General features: G+C 38.2%; 1 protein-coding gene across 1 annotated transcript in view; it reads left to right on the top strand.

The window, feature by feature from the left end:
* Positions 1 to 18518, top strand: part of LOC122800251 (solute carrier family 2, facilitated glucose transporter member 11-like) — a 400142-nt gene that overhangs the window by 196685 nt on the left and 184939 nt on the right. Inside the window, exon 7 of the mRNA XM_044069742.1 lies at positions 8345 to 8532. Within this exon, the coding sequence (XP_043925677.1) occupies positions 8345 to 8532 (188 nt within the window). The remainder of the gene's footprint in view (positions 1 to 8344; positions 8533 to 18518) is intronic.

Below are 18518 nucleotides of genomic sequence, written 5' to 3'. Positions count from 1 at the left end.
CTCCTTCTTTCTTTGTAACTTCCTAGACTTCTGCATTTTACCACCAGCTTTCCTTATGTAGCTTATTTCCACATCTGGTCCAGTTGCAGATCTGTCCTACCATTTTCAAACATGCTGATTTGAGATGCTGCCATTTTTCTTATGCTGCATCATTTTCCTTTTTTCCTGAAGTTTTAGGACCATGACTATTTCCTTGAACTCCCCATGCTATTGCTCCAGTCAGCTTTTAGGTTTTCCACCTAGTCCATGCTGAGCATACAGCCATCCTGACCAGTGTTTGTAGCTTATTTTGGCCACCAGTAGTTTCTGCAGGGGCTGTTCATTTCACTAAGGATGACATTGTAACTTCTGATTAAATGCCAGTGCCCTTTGCCCTTTCCTTATCTGGAGAAAGTTTACATGTTGCATGCTGGCCACTGTTCTCTATGATCTAGTGACTTTCTTTGCAAATTGTGTGCTTACCCCCATTATGCCATTTGTGAGACAGAAGTCCAGAAATGCTTCTTCTTCATTTTTCCAGTTACTCCAATAATGTCAGCTCAGGCAATGTGATATCCTGTTCTGTCTCTCATGCTGTGAGCATTTAGGTGATCCATTATTAAGGTATCCAACTTTCCCATTGTTACTGTGTCTCACTTTATTAAGGGTGTCTTGCAACTGCTGGCTGAAGTGCCTAATTTCCAAACCATCATGGTCCTACTGTAGAGCATAGGGTGAGATAATGAAGACTGCTCCATTATTACATTGGAGTCTGATGGCTGTGAGTATGTTACTGATTCTGATGACATCCCTAACTGTTTTTGGAAAGCTTTCACCACAATTCCTATACAATTTCAACTATATTTTCCCCGAGTAGTGGATTTTGGATTCTAGGGCAAGATAATTTGTTGTGGTTCCCTTCAACTTTGTCTCCTGGGTACATGGACTAGCCAGTCTTCACCTTACCATCATGCTATCCACTTATAAATTGTGCCCTGTCAGTGAATTTATATTCACTGTTGCAAGTTTTGGTTAGATTTTGGTGACTGGTTTTAAGTTCAGATTTCATTCAAAATGTAATTGCTTGTGCTTCAGAAGATGCACCAGTCCTAGCTATCAGTTATTCAGGTATCCATATTAAACACTATATGTAAAGTAGAGGCAGCATCACCTAGAGTTTGCGCTGTTGGTCACAAATGTCTTCATTCTGAGATCTGTTCGGTTGGCAGACATCTCTGGAATTCAATTGGGGGGGCTGAATTTGAGCATGATACCTTCATTCTTGACTCTGAAACAGACAGTCTATTTTTTGAAGTGGGGAAGAACCCCTCACCGACACAGTCAAAACAGACAAAAACACAAAGACAGTAACAGAGGTCATGATCAAACCATGAACTGTGTGTTTATGATACAAAGATTTTAGCCATTATGTCATTGTGTCTAAGTGAAGTTATTAAGTGCTTTACTTTAAAACACACTCGCACTGCCCTTGACCTAAATGATGTTTTTTTTCTTTGAGTATGTATTTGAGTATTTCTTCCCTAAAGGAAAGAACATTATCTCTTTGGCTATTGATTTAGCATGAGCTTTTTGCAGTGGTGCTGCTTCATGAAATTTCATAGCATAGTAAGTACTACCAGAATGTACTGGTAGCCATTACTAGACTTTACTCATGGGCTTACAAGAGCAATGACTATCTGATCAAATTGGACTTCTATAGTAGGTATAGATATCAGTACACTTCTAAATCTGGGATGCGATGCAGTCTTTTGATAGTCTGGCGTTGCTGCACAGAAATTCTCATTGTCTTTTATTACACCAGACAAAACATCTAGAGCTAAAATTCTAGCTTTGTATTTGTCCATCACTAAGTGCCCTCCTAGCTTTGTATTTGTCCATCACTAAGTGCTCTCCTAAAATATGACTATGTGCCAGTTTCATCACAATTGTTCTAAAGAGTTTTGGAACCAACATTTGGTACATAATTTTTTCTCTGTCTTTTTTAACCTATATGCAAAGTTATTCTTCAACTCAGAATATAAATATGGGATGGTGCCATCTTGCTCATCTCTATATTCTTCTTCTCTGGCTTTGTTTTCACTGGCTGTACTTAATATATTGCCCTCTCATATTGTTTTCTTGAAATGTTCATTGCCTATCTACAGACTTAAAAGATCAAGAGCATTTCATCAATGTATTAACATTAAGTGGAGTGCACAGACTCTTCACTTAATAATACAGATATAGGTATTTTTTTCCTGTTATTTATTAATTTGCATAAGGTAAGGTAAGTTATGGAAGATTTTCTTCTGCTTTTGGTTTTGGCAGCTCCTTCACTTTCAACCCATTAATATCCATTTCTCTGAGTAGTTGTGACTGAGAGTTCTGACTAACCTTCTGTTTTGACATTACTGAGGAAAACATAGGACTGTGTTCAGGTTCCCTTTTTCTTTTTTTATGTATATTCTTTTTTATTTATTATTTCTGTGAAAAAAATACAAGCTATAACAATCTGTCAAGAAGACATATTCGGACAGAATGAGATAGGTTCTGTTTTTTTCTTAGTGAGTTTATTACTAGGGGGTTCTCTGTATTGATCTCTACACTGGCATCCTTCATTACTTTAGCAGCTGGAATCTTTTACCAAGGTTCCATATCAAGCATTATGGCTTCTTCCCTACAGTCTTCTCTACTGACTTCTTCTACTAATATAATGTGAGTTTTCTGGTAATATTCAGTAAAATTTTTCTGATAAGCTATAGATTCTTCTATCTTATCTAGCCAAAACCAGATTTCTGGTTCTACTTGAGGTCCGTACACTTATCTCCTGCTCTTTATTAGTAGTGTGGATTTTTGCCAGTGCATTAGGCTGCTGTTCTTCTCCCATTTACTAGAAGTATAGTCATAACTGTGTGTTCTTGGTAACATGCCAAACTGCTGCTGCCCTCCTCCATTCTATTGTATTCAGGATTGCATGTTCTTTGAAGTAAGTCAGGCTGTTGCTGCTGATTCCCCAAGTTTTACTCATTGTATATTCAGGCTTCAGTGAATCTAACATTCATAACGAGCTTTAAAGTAACATCATATGATAAATTAGGAACTAAAGCCACAGGATGCAGTACTCTAGTCTATCTTAATATATGCATGTGTTGTAGGCTACTTTATGTCAATTCCATAAATTCATAACATTTACACCTTTCTCTTGTGAGAAATTTTATGCTTGCAGATATAAAGGCTCCTTAATAAATGTGATCATGCACCCCAAATGTAATAGTTCTTTCAGTTCCTTTCCATCCCACAATACAGTACATTTAGCTAGCAAAGTAGCGGAAATGAGACAATAGTTTGTCTTTACTGTTCTAGCAGTTTATTTTGAGGCATTCCATCAGTACAGTTTCATTTTCAATATAGCTAAACAAAGACAAAAGTGCACCAGAAAATACCAGATAACTAAGGAAATGCACTAGCAGTTGAATGCCACAGGAATCCAGGACTTGTTGTGAAGAATGTTTTATTTAAATCCAAAAGATGCAGCCAAGAACCAGAACAGCAAATTATACAACTTTGTAAATGTTGAGCACACAAATGCTTTTATTGGAATGATATTAAAATTGTACTTCATCAGAAATTGAGTTACTAATATTTGAACTAAATAGCTTTTTAAAAATCAAGTGACTAAACTACACATGAAATCTTTTGTGTTCAAACAATATGTAAAAATGAAAAAATAATAAAATAAAGGCAAAAAACATTATTGATGAACTACAAAAGTAATGAAAAAAAAATCCACATCTAAGTTAAAATGTGTACTCTTTTGAAAAAATGTATATAAACTGTGAAGTTGATAATGAAGCCAATAACAAAATTAATCTTAAATATTTTGCAGTTTTAACCAAATCACACAAAATTCCAAATAAATTCTAAATAAAATCCATACAATCATAAATCAGATTTTATTTAATTAAAAAAACGATTTATTTTCAGATATTAATAACTGACTCCAGTTCTGATAAAGTCTGGTTTTTAATGTTATTTGGAGAACTGCACTTGTGTGCTCAGTGTTTACGGAGCTGCATAATTTGCTATTCTGCTTTTTGACTGAGTCTTTTGGATTTAAGTAAAACATTCATCACAAGTACAGGCAAAAACAAAACCACTGTACCTGATAAAGTCCAGACCAGGCTCCAAAAATATAATGCAAGAAATCCAAGCAAAACCACTGCACCAGATAAAGTCCGGACTAAGCTCCAAAAATATAATGCAAGAAATCCAAACAAAGCCACTGTACCAGATAAAGTCCAGACCAGACTCCAAAAATATAATGCAAGAAATCCAAGCAAAACCACTGCACCAGATAAAGTCCAGACCAGGTTAGAAAAATAAATGCAAGATATCCAAACAAAAACACTGTACCAGATAAAGTCCAGACCAGGCTCCAAAAATATAATGCAAGAAATCCAAACAAAACCACTGTACCAGATAAAGTCCAGACCAGGCTCCAAAAATATAATGCAAGAAATCCAAGCAAAACCACTACACTAGATAAAGTCCAGGCCAGGCTCCAAAATATAATGCAACAAATCCAAACAAAACTACTGTACCAGGTAAAGTCCAGACCAGGCTCCAAAAATATAATGCAAGAAATCCAAACAAAACTACTGTACCAGGTAAAGTCCAGACCAGGCTCCAAAAATATAATGCAAGAAATCCAAGCAAAACCACTATACCAGGTAAAGTCCAGACCAGGCTCCAAAAATATAATGCAAGAAATCCAAGCAAAACCACTATACCAGGTAAAGTCCAGACCAGGCTCCAAAAATATAATGCAAGAAATCCAAACAAAACCACTGAAGCAGATAAAGTCCAGACCAGGCTCCAAAAATATAATGCAAGAAATCCAAGCAGAAAAATGACATGCATGGCATAAAACAAAACAACTTATTATTTACTAAATAAAGAAAGTTTGGTTTTATAAAACCAAAAATTTCCAAAGCCAAGAACAAGAACTATCCACGACCAAGCAGGCAGCCAAATAATCCTCCACTTTATTAAGATACGTAAAACGAAATCTCACTTTAGACAAAACAGTAAATGATAAATATCAGGCTTTATCAAGACAAAATATATATAATGGATGTGCCCACGTTTAAATACTGTTAACAATAAAAACCTTAATTGGTTCATGGCAATTATACAACTAACAGTCGCTTGTTAAAGTGCTAGTGCTTCAAAAACAACTGTGTAAACACTGTAACTAAACTGTTGAATGTGCGTTTTTGTACTAGAAAATTAAATCGGTGAAGTAATAAATCAACACACTTTGAATTGAATCAACCTACACTTTGTTTGTGTCAACTTATACTGAATAAAACAGACGAAAATTTATATGTGTTATATGCTTCTGAAACTTGCAAACAAAACAATCTGTCAGAGTCTTCTAAACAAAACCAGTAAAACTGGTTAAAAACATCTCCGCTAACTTGCTCAGCAGGACGACTGTCTTCAAATTCTTAAACCTCATTAAAATACCTTAAAAATCATTAGATAATGGTTGAACAAACTTTGTGTATAAAAAAAACATAAAATTCATAAAGTTCAACATGCATTGGTGTACACAAAATATTTGTAAAAATGAGTTGCCATGAATGAATTAAAAAATAGGAACTGTCAGGAATGTAAACATTTTTGTAAACAAATAAACGTGCTTACCTTAATAATGAATAGCTAACCTTACTAACCAATGTAATTATAATTTTAACACATAGGCCACGAAGAAATTGATTAACAAGGAAAAATAATCAAAACCCCATGTGTGTAGAATACAAGAACCTACCTAAAATTCAAAAGTCTAAAGTGAGATTTCGTTTTACGTATCTTAATAAAGTGGAGGATTATTTGGCTGCCTGCTTGGTCGTGGAAAGTTTGGTTTTATGCCATGCATTTTCTTTGCCTGCTTGGATTTCTTGCATTCTTCACAAGTCGTTCTAGAGTCCTGTGGTGTTCAACAGTTAGTGCATTTCATTCATTATCAACATACTGCTTAGAAATCAAATTTTTGAAAGACACACCATTTATATTTTCATTGCTAGCAACTTTGTGAGAAATCTTTTTTTATTAGATGCAAACAGTTTTAGTTAAATTTTAACAAAGTGCCCCTTCATCCCATGCCTCAAAGTTTCATTTGCTAACAGTTTTTGTGCATTTATAGACATTTGCATACTTTTGAATACATGATTAGGTTTCTCAATTTTAAACTGAGCTTCATTAATTAATAACCTTTCAGTTAGTACAAGCAATTTCAGTAAACTTACTTTCATGCAGAAAAGCCCATTTACATAAATGTTTGGGTATATCCTTTCAAAATTATCAACTGCTGGAATGCCTTCCATTTTACTTTTGCTGTTTTTCTTCTTCTTGATATAAGTTTAACACATGTTTTAAGTCATGCATATAAACTGTTATACTTTTTTCAACTTAAATGTAGATTTATGACATTTCATGGCTTGTGTTTCAGAAGACACACCAGCCCTAGCTAGATATTTCTTGTAACTATCACATTCACAACACACCTCTGAAAACTGATGCAGTAGCTAGAGATTTGGGAAGCTGTCTAGACAACAAATTGTCCTCCAATCACCACATATCCACTATTATAAAAAGTGCTTTGTCATTCCACATCTTGTTACTTAGAGCATGGTGTCCAGGTCTGGGGATTTTATACTTTCACTGTATTCCACACTCATCAGGCTTATCATTCAATATAATCCTTTCTTCGGTATGTCCCTGTCCAAACATTTGACAAAACTCTAATGCCCACAACTGCCTTACTAAGAAAATCAAGGGCCTAAGTCATAAAAGTTATGCAGACTGTCTCAAAGCCTTGTTCCTCTTCACTGTGTCATATAGACGACTGAGGGGTGATCTCTGTCTTGAGAACAGAGCCTCAGCAGATCATATCCTGTCAAACTTACTGTACATTCACAAGTCTAACAGGAGCATAAACACCCACTCAGGAGATCCACATCTTTTTTGCAACATAGCTAAAACATGTTAGAAGGAAAAATATGTATCACAGGGAATACCACTTATTTGGAATCATCATCCACTCCACATGAAGCAAAGTACTTCTCTTACACTATTAAAACACAGTCTGATTGTATAGATGGGTAACAGCAAACTCATCCCTGGATTAGCACCCTTGTCCCTCACGGACAGGGGCAACATGTAAATGTTCTACTCATTTCTGAGTTATTTGTATTTAAAATATAAAGCTTACCATATCATGGGGATGTATGGCTAGGCTTCTAAAGATCATAACAGATCAATAGCCTAGTATATACCTATGAACCTATGAGCAGTTCTTTATATATCCAACTAAACCACTACATATAATGCAGAAAGACAGCAGCTATATGAGTGATAAGACCACAGTATCTATGCTCATAATTCAGCGTACTGACTTTAGATTCAGAATTGAATAACACAAGGAGTTAGGCTGTAGGCATTAGAGAATTGAACACATTATGGCAAGATATGCATATGAACTGAGTGAGGTACATTTCCATGATGCACTGAGACAGTCTGTTAGCTATGTGAAACGATAGAATTGAATATAGTTCCTGACTAGGAAGGTGACATAGACTGAAAGTTACATGAGGTGCTTTTTTATAGTGTAGCTAGGTATACACCATGTATGCCATAACATGCACTCCTTAATAATATTTTGTAAAATTAGATATGCTAGAATTAAAATAAAACATGAGAGCTCACCATGATTATGTTTTACTGAGTTATAGACTTTGTTAAATGACATTTAAGAAACATCCGGTTGGCTACATTTTTTTTTCTTAAGTCTGTCAGTTTAACATTATTTTTTTTAAGTTTTAGTACTGAAGCTGTTAGCATTCCAGAAATCTCCACTGTCTCAGATGGGAAGGCTTCACTTGGGTAGTGGGGAATAGATTCTTGAACTTGGTGTATAATTTTTAATAAATCCTATCTATATCTCTGTTGTTTATTCCCATATTACCACAAAAGCAGAAAATTTATGTTGCCCCTACATATGCTGCAATTATTTTTGCCCTTGTGGCTTGGGTCACAGCTGAAAAGTGTCTGAGAAAGGCTGGTTAATACACTTTCAAAAGTATGAGTGCTTGATTTCAGTTGCTCAACCACAAAAATGAACCTTGATTACCATCATTTTATGTGGTAATAGTTTTAGATGTGAATTTGGCATTCCTTAAATCTTCAGCAGGAAGGAGGGTGGAATTAATTTTGTATATGGTCATGTTCTCCTTGAAGTTGTCCTCGTCTTCTGATTTTAGTTGTATCTGTTTCTAAATGCTATTCCATTCACTTGTTTCAGCTTTGAAGGCATTCCATGGGTCTAATGATTATCATTCTGAAATGGAAGACATACAAAAAGAAAATATAGCACTTGGTGGAGAGAAATTAAAGAAACCTTGGGACCTTTATAGTGACCCAACAACTAGACCACAGCTCCTCACTGTTATTGGACTAAATGCAGGGCAGCAGTTTTCTGGAATAAATGCTGTAAGTATCCACCTAATTGATGCATGGTGAAGCTGTAGTGATAATAGTATGTAGTTTATTACTGCAGTGTTATTAAGTGATTAACTTAATTTTGGGTGTCTCACTGTATTCAAACCTCAAAGCATTTTAACATATGTGCCTTGCCCTCAGCATGCAGAGAAGATCTGTGGTTATTTTTTCTGCTTCTGATAGTAGAATAAGTAATGAATCTGCAGGTGGAGATAAAGTTACCACTGATCTACAACAATGAATTGACTGGCATGCAGACTGCACCATTTTTCCTAGCATGTGACCTGAAGTCCATAGTTTCAGTCAGTTCAATCTCTATAAGATATATCCTAGCCACTTGCAGAAAATACTATATTGCATTTTAACACTAGTGTGCCAACAAATATATGTGCTCTGGTGTATGTGTGTGTGTGTGTGTGTGTGTGTGTGTGTGTGTGTGTGTGTGTGTGTGTGTGTGTGTGTGTGTGCACGCGTGTGTGTGTGTGTGTTTACTCTTCTCAGGCATGTTAGCACATGAACCTATAAACCATTAGTAATGAGATGTGCCACATAGAAGGACTTTCTGACCACAGTGGCAATGTGGTGATCAAAAGAGAGGTTGCTGTCAACTTGTGTTCTCAGATCTCTTATTATGCCTTCTGTGTACAATGGACTACCATCGATGTGGTAATTCAAGGGAATCAGGTTTTTCACAAGGGGATGACGACAAATTTTTTGGCTTTGAGCTTAAGGCCATGGTTCTGACACCATTTCCATTTATACAACATTTATTCACATTGCTTACATTCTGTGACACTATTCTGTGAAGAACTACCACACTATGTTCCACTGCCACCCCCCTTGAAATTAAAACCCTCAGTTTTAGGCCCAATAGGTGAGCTCACAGTCTTAGACAGGCCTCTATTATAGATTTTCATAGGTTAGTACTAAGCTAACTACCCTTGCGAGCCATTTTAAGCCTAGCCAATTATCCCTTGTGAGACTCGAACTCTGCACCTTGTGTCTGTAAGGCAAACACCTTAACCATTAGGCCACCCTCCCAACCAAAATAACCAACCCTGGCAAGTCTCAAACCCAGGACCCTATGCATTTGAGTCACAGCAGCACACCACTAAGCCAAATCTGATCTAAATAATCAACCCTTTTAAGTCTTGAACCCAGGATCCTGGGCACCATAGCCACAGCAATTTACCACTAAACCATCTGAACTATGGTGGGTCAAGCCTGGTCTGTGTTTCACCATGAACTTAAAAGGCTGCAGAAAAGGTGTCCATCTGAGTATTTCTTTGCTACCATCCTACTACCTTCTTTTCAGTAGTACATTGTCTGTGATCTGTTATCCAAGAAGTGAGTACTTATTAAAGGCAGCACCTACGTATTCCTTGTAACTAGTGGAATACCTATTATCTGTTCAACTCAAAAAAAATCATATGAGATGTTCATCCTTATAACACTGCCCCTATGCCTACCTCTGATGCATCCTTCCTCATATAAGTGGCTAAGATAGGCTCTGGACAAAGTATTCTCCTTATTTGGTTAAAAGCATGGTCTGCCTCCAGTGTTCATGCAACCTTAAGTGTTATATTTCCTTTTGTCAGACCCATAAGGGGGTGCAGTTGCTGAGCTAAAGTGGGACAGAAATTGTTAATGTTACCCAGCTATCCCCTAAGTTGATTCTTAGTGAAGAAATAGACCAGTTTCTCAGAGCTTCAAATTTTAATTTCTGGGGCCTAATAATGTTATCTGTGACATAGTTTAAATATTTTACCTCTTTCTTACCTAATTTGGTCTTGCAGGCATTGACAAGTATCCCAACTCATCTCTGAGAGTCTAGTATAGCATGCATGTTAGCAGGACGGGAGACTCAATCTTCGGAATATATTAACATATCATCAAGATAAGCAGCAATACACTTCACATGAGGTTTTAGGACTTTCTCCAAAGCCGGGTCATGGTCAAATGGGGCCCAAGATAATGTAATGGCCCTGATGGACCAGCCCTCCCAATGGCCATACCAGTGCCCCTTTACTTGACTGTCCCTCCACAGCTACTATAAACACAGTTCAAACCTGTCAATAATACATGCATACCATTTTTTGTCTTTACTTGTACAATGATTACTGAGATTTAGATTTAAATTAAAACTTTGATTTCAAATTTTATTGCAGAAACACTTATGGCCAAAAAAAAAAAAAAAAACAGTCTCACATTGAAAACAGACAACATTATAAGGGTTAAGTTCTTCACCTCACAGATAAAAGGTGCATGTTTGACTCTCACCTTAGTAGGAAAATTTGGAACCTATGAGCAGCAAACTTGTCTTCCCTTGAAACTCAAATTAATTGAAAATGCATTTAAATTTACATTAGATAAATACTAAATGCACTTGTTTCCATTAGATAAATACTATGCAATCAGTCTAAAGACTATTATAAACCTAGCCCATAACCTGAAGCCAGAATAATACCTTGAGTCTATGAGATGAAGATCTTAAGTAGTATTCCAAACTTAAACCCATTGAAAATGCACTGAAACTCACATTCATAGAAAATGTTTTTATTTATTTTTATTTTATTTATCATTTATTAACCAGGAAAGTCCAACTTGGAACAAAGCCAATTTTCAGTGGAGGCCCGGGGAGAAAGGCTCCAGATGCATGTCTTTGTAACTGCAAATGCATTTGGCCAGTGGCAGATTAAATACCATGGGCCTCTGGCTGTTTTCAAAAAACAGGCCCCCTACACATAATTTAGGACCATGCACAAATGCATGTGTTCTTTGATTTAGCTTCCTTATTTTTTTAATATTTCTAGTCTAATACAACAACATTTATTAAGTGTGTTTTCACCAGCAAGCTATAGACACTTTCTTGACAGTGTATACCCTGTATTGTTATGAAGAAATGAATTACATATTCTTTACCAGCATCATAACATACGATCCAGCCATGTGTAGCACAGTTTAAATAGATGGGTTTTTATGAGAGCACAATAAATACTAACTGCCTGATAACATATGTTAAGTCAACACGCACAGTCTCTGCAGAATTAAAAGTCATCTGAATAATTTCATATTAAAGAGAAGTATTGGTAATGCAGAGGCTGTAGCTGACAAACAATTTTACATTTCAGCGCTTCAACGACAAATGCAGTTCCTGCAGCCCTTGAAGAACAAATTTCCTGTTATTTTTAAAAAAAATGGCGTACTGGTGATATTGCCATAACATTTCATGAACTAGATCAGCTATGCCCTCTGAAATCACTCAGTACACATCTGCTCTTCTTGGATGGCTAACAATGTTGTATTGTTGCAACGTACACCCCTAGAGTTAACCGAGACAGATTGTGGAGGAAAGGAGTCCTATGCAGGGTAAATGATTCAGGCCCTGCCAGCTATACCAATATCCCATTACTTGACTGTCTCTTCCCCAGTTACAAATAAACACTGTTAAACCTGCCAGTGTGCATACTGCTTTCTTCTTTAGTTTTACATTTATTACAGAAATGTGGATTTAATATAAAAGTTTTATTTCAAATTTTACAGAAAAAAATACTGACGGCCATTTTCAAAACAAAAAAGGCACTCACACACTAAAAACAGACTGAGCATTAGGTGCAATAAACTTCTCTTCCCTTGAAATAATGCATCTGGCTACTCATTAGCTGGGATTCATAGCATATAGTGAAGTATTAAGTAGTGTCTATGTGAATGGTGCAGGAATTCAAAATACAAGTCAGTCCCTATCCTCTGTGATAAAGCAGAGCCTGCAGTCACTACATCTGATTTCAATACTACATAAGCTCTGTCACAAGGCCCTACTCCTAAGTTTAATGATACTTTTGTCATTGTATAATAGCCTGCAGTCACTACATCTGACCTCGATACTGCAGGAGTTATGCTACAAGGCTCTACTCCTACAAGTTTAGTGAGACTGTATAATGTAAGCATATTTATCATAAAGACCCTTGCTGGCTATTAATTTTAATCAGTTGAATACATGCCTGCTCTGTGATTGAAAGTCTCTGTGAAGTAACATGTGCACTCTAAGGACCTCTTACTAAGTTGACCACAGTCCCATTTTTGACCAGTAGACTGTACTGCATATGCCAGTTATTTAGCCTCAAGAAATGACAAAAAAGAAAAAAACAGTTTTACTTTGTATCTCTTTGTTAGTTGCTTTGTACTATTTAGTTTGCAACTGATTGCTTTCTGTTAAAATTTGACCTGAGGGTGGGATGGTCACTTTAGCAGAATGCATTGCTAAATATTCCCTCAGTGTTGTCGCCTCTTACACTCAGTAACTGTCTTTCATCATACAGCAAATAATTCAATTTGACTATCAAAAAGGAGGAAATTCAACAGACATTAATAACTTTAGACCTACAGCAATCTTGTCTTCCCTTGCTAAAATACTTGAAAAATGCATTCAAAAACAATTTCTAGGCTGTCTCCTGCAGGAAGAACTTGTATCCCCCTATTCAACATAGCTTCCATCCTTCCCATAGTACTAGCACTGCCCTTCTAACTTGTATAGATACTGTCAGTAAAGATAGAGATAATGGCAAACTTGTCTCTTCCTTATTTCTTTTCTTGTCTAAAGTCTTCGACACAGTTTGTCACAGCAAACCTCTACTTCAAATATCCTCACTAGGTTTCTCTCAGACAACTATTCTGTGGTTCTAGAGCTACCTGTCCGATAGGTATTAGTCAGTAAAATGGCACTTCACACTCTCTCCTTATCTCCCATTCAGCACCAGTGAAGCACAAGGCTCTATCCTAGGTCCCCTACTCTTTAACATTTTCACCAACATCCTTTAAACAGCCACACAACAGGCCACCCTAATGCAATACACAGATGATTCTACTCTCATTTGCACATCTGACATCATGGTACACCTCAAAAAAATTACTCAGGAAGCTTTAACAGCCACTGAAACATGGCTTCTTAACTTACAACTAATGCTCAACCCAAAAAAGACCAAACTACTACTTTTTTCCCCTAAATCTCTCTCACATGAAAAAACAAAATTTAAAGTCATCTGTCTTGATAATGCAACCATTAAAGTCACTTCTCATAGAAAATTATTAGGGGTGATAGTGGCTGATAAGCTTACGTTCGACCCGCATATACAACATTACAGAAGTAAAGCTCATCAAAAAGTAGATGCTTTACAGAGCCAAAAACTTTCTTACTGACACAACTAAAACTACACTTGCCACTACTTATTTCCTCCCCACACTTCTTTATGGTGTTCCTATCTTAACTACCCTCCAGGCTTCACAAATATTAAAACTTGAACAATGCTATAACAATGCTGCTAAATTTGTAGCAAATACCCCTTTCAGATCCCACCACTGTATAGCACTAAAATGCCTAAATTGGTTATAATATATATATATATGTATAAAAAAAAACAATTTGCACTTTATCTGCTATTACTGTATTTGTGCTTCTTCTAACTTTATTACCTTATTTTGCTTTTGTCTCTTCTTAAAAGTACTCAATTGTGTTTATTCTTCTGCATTTATTACTGCCTGGTAGTACTCTGATTAAATTGTAACTGTTATTCTAAGTCTTTTGGTTATTGCACTTGGGCTTCAGACCAGTTGTTTTACATTAAGAAGGTTTGTGGTCTGCACTGTTGTGGCAGGACAGGTAGCTTACGTCCTTTTAAGTTGGGAATTTCTGATTGAAGGCTCAATGTCTGTTATTCTAAAAATTTATTAGTTCTGGTTTAAGCACTTGGGCCAGGCCAGTTATTTTACATTAAGAAGGTTTGTGGACTGCATTGTTGTGGCAGGACAGGTAGCTTACATCCTTCTAAGTTGGGAATTGAAGGCTCAGTGTCTGTTATTCTAAAAATGCATTAGTTCTGGTTTAAGCACTTGGGCTTCAGGCCAGTTATTTTACATTAAGAAGGTTTGCAGTCTGCACTCTTGTGGAAGGAGAGGCTAGATTCTGCCCTTCTGAGCTGGGAATTTCTGGTTAAAGGCTTATTGTGCCTGCTTATTTGATCTGTTTCTTTCTGAAATGTGTGCGCCTTGTTTGCTGTAGCCCAGAAGTTAGTAGCTTATTGGCCATTTTGGGCTAACTTTTATCTCTTTCGTTTCCCTGCTATAAAAACCGCATTTGTGTTGTTTTGCGCACCGGGCAGTGCCGGTTAGCTAGGGTTAAACTATTCCCGGCTCCACGAAGTCTGCTCTTCAATTTTTCCCTTGGAACTAGACAAACTTTCAACTTAAGCACTCAAACCATTCATTTCAAGGACCAGCACTTGCTCAAAACTCATAGCAAGCACTAATTAATCCTAGCACTAGACCCCCTATACTGTCCAGAAGGACAAAGCTCTCTATTCATCCCTACCAGCTAATCAGTAAAACAGCTCACTTTACCTATTCAGGCATGACCAAAGCGCAGTTTTAGGTGTACTCTCCAGTCCAACTGGTGAATCTGGGCATTTTGAGGCAATGTTACAACTGCCTCATGCACACAGACAACCCTCTCCTCCTACCACCAAACACTAATGTATGTGAGAGATGCAATTATACAGCCAAACTGGAGGCAAAGCTCTCTCAACCCAAGACTGGAACTGACAGTCAAGAGGAGAAGGAAAATACTTGCGACACACCACCAGTCTCACATACACCTACTAAACCAACACTGGCAAATAACACACATAAATACATGAAAACATACTTGGAGGCTCTAAATAAAAATCTGCAAAAGCAACAGAGACCTCCAAGGCAGACACCCAAGCAACCTCCACACCCCATCACAAACCATAAAACACATACTTTACATAATCAGTATGCCACACAATCACAGCCCTTAAGGCAAAATAACATACCCGACACGCTAGTAATAGGAGACTCTATAGTCAGATACACTGATGTTCCACTAACTAGGCTGGACAAGGAGAAGGTTACAGTTAGCTGCCTGTCAGGTGTCAGGATCCGCCACATAACACAAGCACTCAGGTCACTCCAGAACAAGTACAAATATGACTCTGTCATTGTTCATGTTGGTGTGAATGACCTGAGACATACCTCCCTGGACTACATGAAAAGAGACATGGAAGAGCTCTCTGATCACATAGCCCAGGCTGGTATGACCCTGACCCTAAATAGCATCCTGCCCTCACCAAGAATGATGCCACAGTATAAAGACAAATGATCAATTTAAACAATTGGCTAAGTTTCTGGTGTCATTCAAAGGTGATCCAGTATCTGTCCACCTGGGATGACATGCTCGCTAAGCCATGTTGCTTCACAAGAGATGGCTTGCACCTGTCACCCTTAGGCTTTCGAATAATGGCCAAGGCTTTTGCCACCTCCATAGTGCCTTTTTTTAGGCAAGGCTCAAAAGACAAACCCACCACAGTAAATAGCACAAGTAACCAAAAACTGAGGGTAATGCTACTCAATGCCAGAAGTCTAAACCTCAAAATGCATGCACTCGAGCCACTCCTCAGTATGCAGAACATTGATATTTGTGCAGTAACAGAAACCTGGTTTAAGGCTCCAGAGAAAACCCCAGCACTACCAGGCTTTAACTCATACCATATTTTTCAGCCACAGAACCCGGAGCGAAACACAAAAGGTGGGGGTGTATCCATATTCATCAAAGATATCCACACCTCCAGGTTAGTGGCACATCACAATGCCTCAGAGATCATCCATGTGCAACTAACAATGGGCAAAACTGTAATTCAAATTTTAGCTTGCTACAGATCACACACCATGACTCAGGACCCCAATTCTGCATTTCTGGAGACACTGGAAAAGATGAAGGTCCTACCAAGTGCCCTAATATTGGGTAATTTCAATTACCCAAACATTAACTGGGAGAAGTAATCAAGTACTAACTTCCTTGACCAACGCTTCTTAGAATTTATAAACTCGAATGCCCTGGATCAACTGGTCAACACCCCCACCAGAGGTGACAACATATTGGACCTGGTCATCACCAACATAGGGGACCAGTGTTCTACACCAGAGGTCAAACCCTCACTGGTTAGATCAGACCATAGACTAATCACTCTGGATATCCACATTCCACCCCCACACCCAATCAAGGAAACCACCATGAAAAACTTTTCAAAAGCAAACTTCACGTTACTTAAGACCGAGGTGGAAAGGTTCACAGCCCCCATGCTAGGACAATGCTGTCCAAGCTACTGAATCCCTTACAAAGGCACTCTATGAGCACCTGCAAGAATGCATGGATTGTGCTATCCCAAGCAAAACCAAGACTCACTCCTCCACGAAAAGGAAATCAATCTGGTGGACCCCTGCCATAAACAAGCTATACAACAGAAGGAGGAAACTAGTGCAGAAAAGAGTAAAATTCCAAGAAGGAAAGACATCCCTGATTAGTAGCAGCAAGAAACTACGATCCCCTCATAAAATCATCCAAGGCTAGCTTCGAAAGAAAAATTGCCAAGGACTCCAAAGATAACCACAAAACATTCTATGTCAAGAACCTAAGTGGAAACTCTCAGATCTGCTCTAAGTTAGTGCAGAATGGCACAAAACACACTGAACTGACTAATATTGTCAACATTCTGGCAGACAGGTTTAGTCAAACTTTACCCCCTTCTCACCCCCTAAAGGGCCCATAACCATACCAGAAGAATGTAGTGCCCCAGCAGTCACTGACACACAGGTTAAAACAGCCCTATCCAAAGCCAAAAATACAGCTTCAATGGGACCAGGTAGTGTCCCAGGCTGTGTCTTATAGGAGCTCCAAAATGAACTAACCCCTCACCTAAACACACTGTTCAAACTCAGCCTCTCTACAGGCTACATATCCATAGAGTGGCGCACAGCAACAGTTATCCTGCTCCACAAAGATGGAGCCAAAACGGACCCTGGGAACTATCGCCCTATAATCCTGACTAGCCTGTTCTGCAAGGATATGGAGCGCATCATCATGGAATTCATTAACAGAGACATTGGGAACCTTCAAACATTGGACCCTACCCAGTTTGGCTTTGTTAAGGGCAGATCATGCCTCCTAAACCTGGTGGACTTCATTGAGACCAAGGCTTTAGATGAGAGAAAGGAGGTCCACACAGCCTACCTAGACCTTGCAAAGGCTTTCAGCACCATTCCCCATTCTGGTATTATAGACAAGCTCACCAGCCTGAACATAAACCCCTACGTCACGAGATGGGTAGCTAACTGGCTCACTGATAGAACCCACATGGTAAGAGCTGCAGGCTCTAGGTCCAACTCTAAACCAGTTACAAGTGGCGTCCCCCAGGGCTCAGTCCTGGGACCCCTCCTGTTCGGTATATACTTCTCAGAGGTACAGGCAAGCACAGGAGGATCATGGCTGACCAAGTTCGCAGACGACTGCAAACTGGGGGCCATAACTGACTCTCCAGCTGATACAGACATCCTTCAGAAGGGTCTCACTGAGACGGATACCTGGTGTCAAAATCATGGCCTCAAGCTAAATGCCAAAAAGTGCATAGTCATCCCCTTTGAAAGAAACAAAGTACCCATGAACTACCACATACATGGTAGTCCACTAAATACAGAAAATGTTATAAGGGTGCTGGAGTCCCAAGTAGATTGTAATCTCTCCTTTGATAATCATACTGCCAAGGTGGTTAGAAAATCCTTCTATGTGGCCCACCTAATCACAAAAGGGTTTGCATCTAGAACAAAAGAACTACTCATCACTCATCAGACCCATCATAGAGTACAACGCCCCATTTGGGATGTACCTTACAAGACACCTGCAACAGCTGGAAAGACCACAGAAGTACCTCAACAAGAGGATTACTGGCCTCAAACATATGCCCTATCTAGCCCGAATGAAGAAACTCCAGCTGTACTTGATTGCATACCGCTTACTCAGAGGTGATCTCTGCCTGACATACAAGGCCATGTCCAACCCAGAACTGATGGATATGCTCCACCTAAAAAAAAAAAAACAAATCCCCAAGTGCCACACGCTTTAGGGATCT

The sequence above is a fragment of the Protopterus annectens genome, chromosome 4.part0, assembly GCF_019279795.1.
Source record: "Protopterus annectens isolate FY-2018-M chromosome 4.part0, PAN1.0, whole genome shotgun sequence".
In the NCBI taxonomy this organism is placed as follows: domain Eukaryota; kingdom Metazoa; phylum Chordata; order Ceratodontiformes; family Protopteridae; genus Protopterus; species Protopterus annectens.
This window is presented reverse-complemented; position numbering and strand designations above follow the sequence as displayed.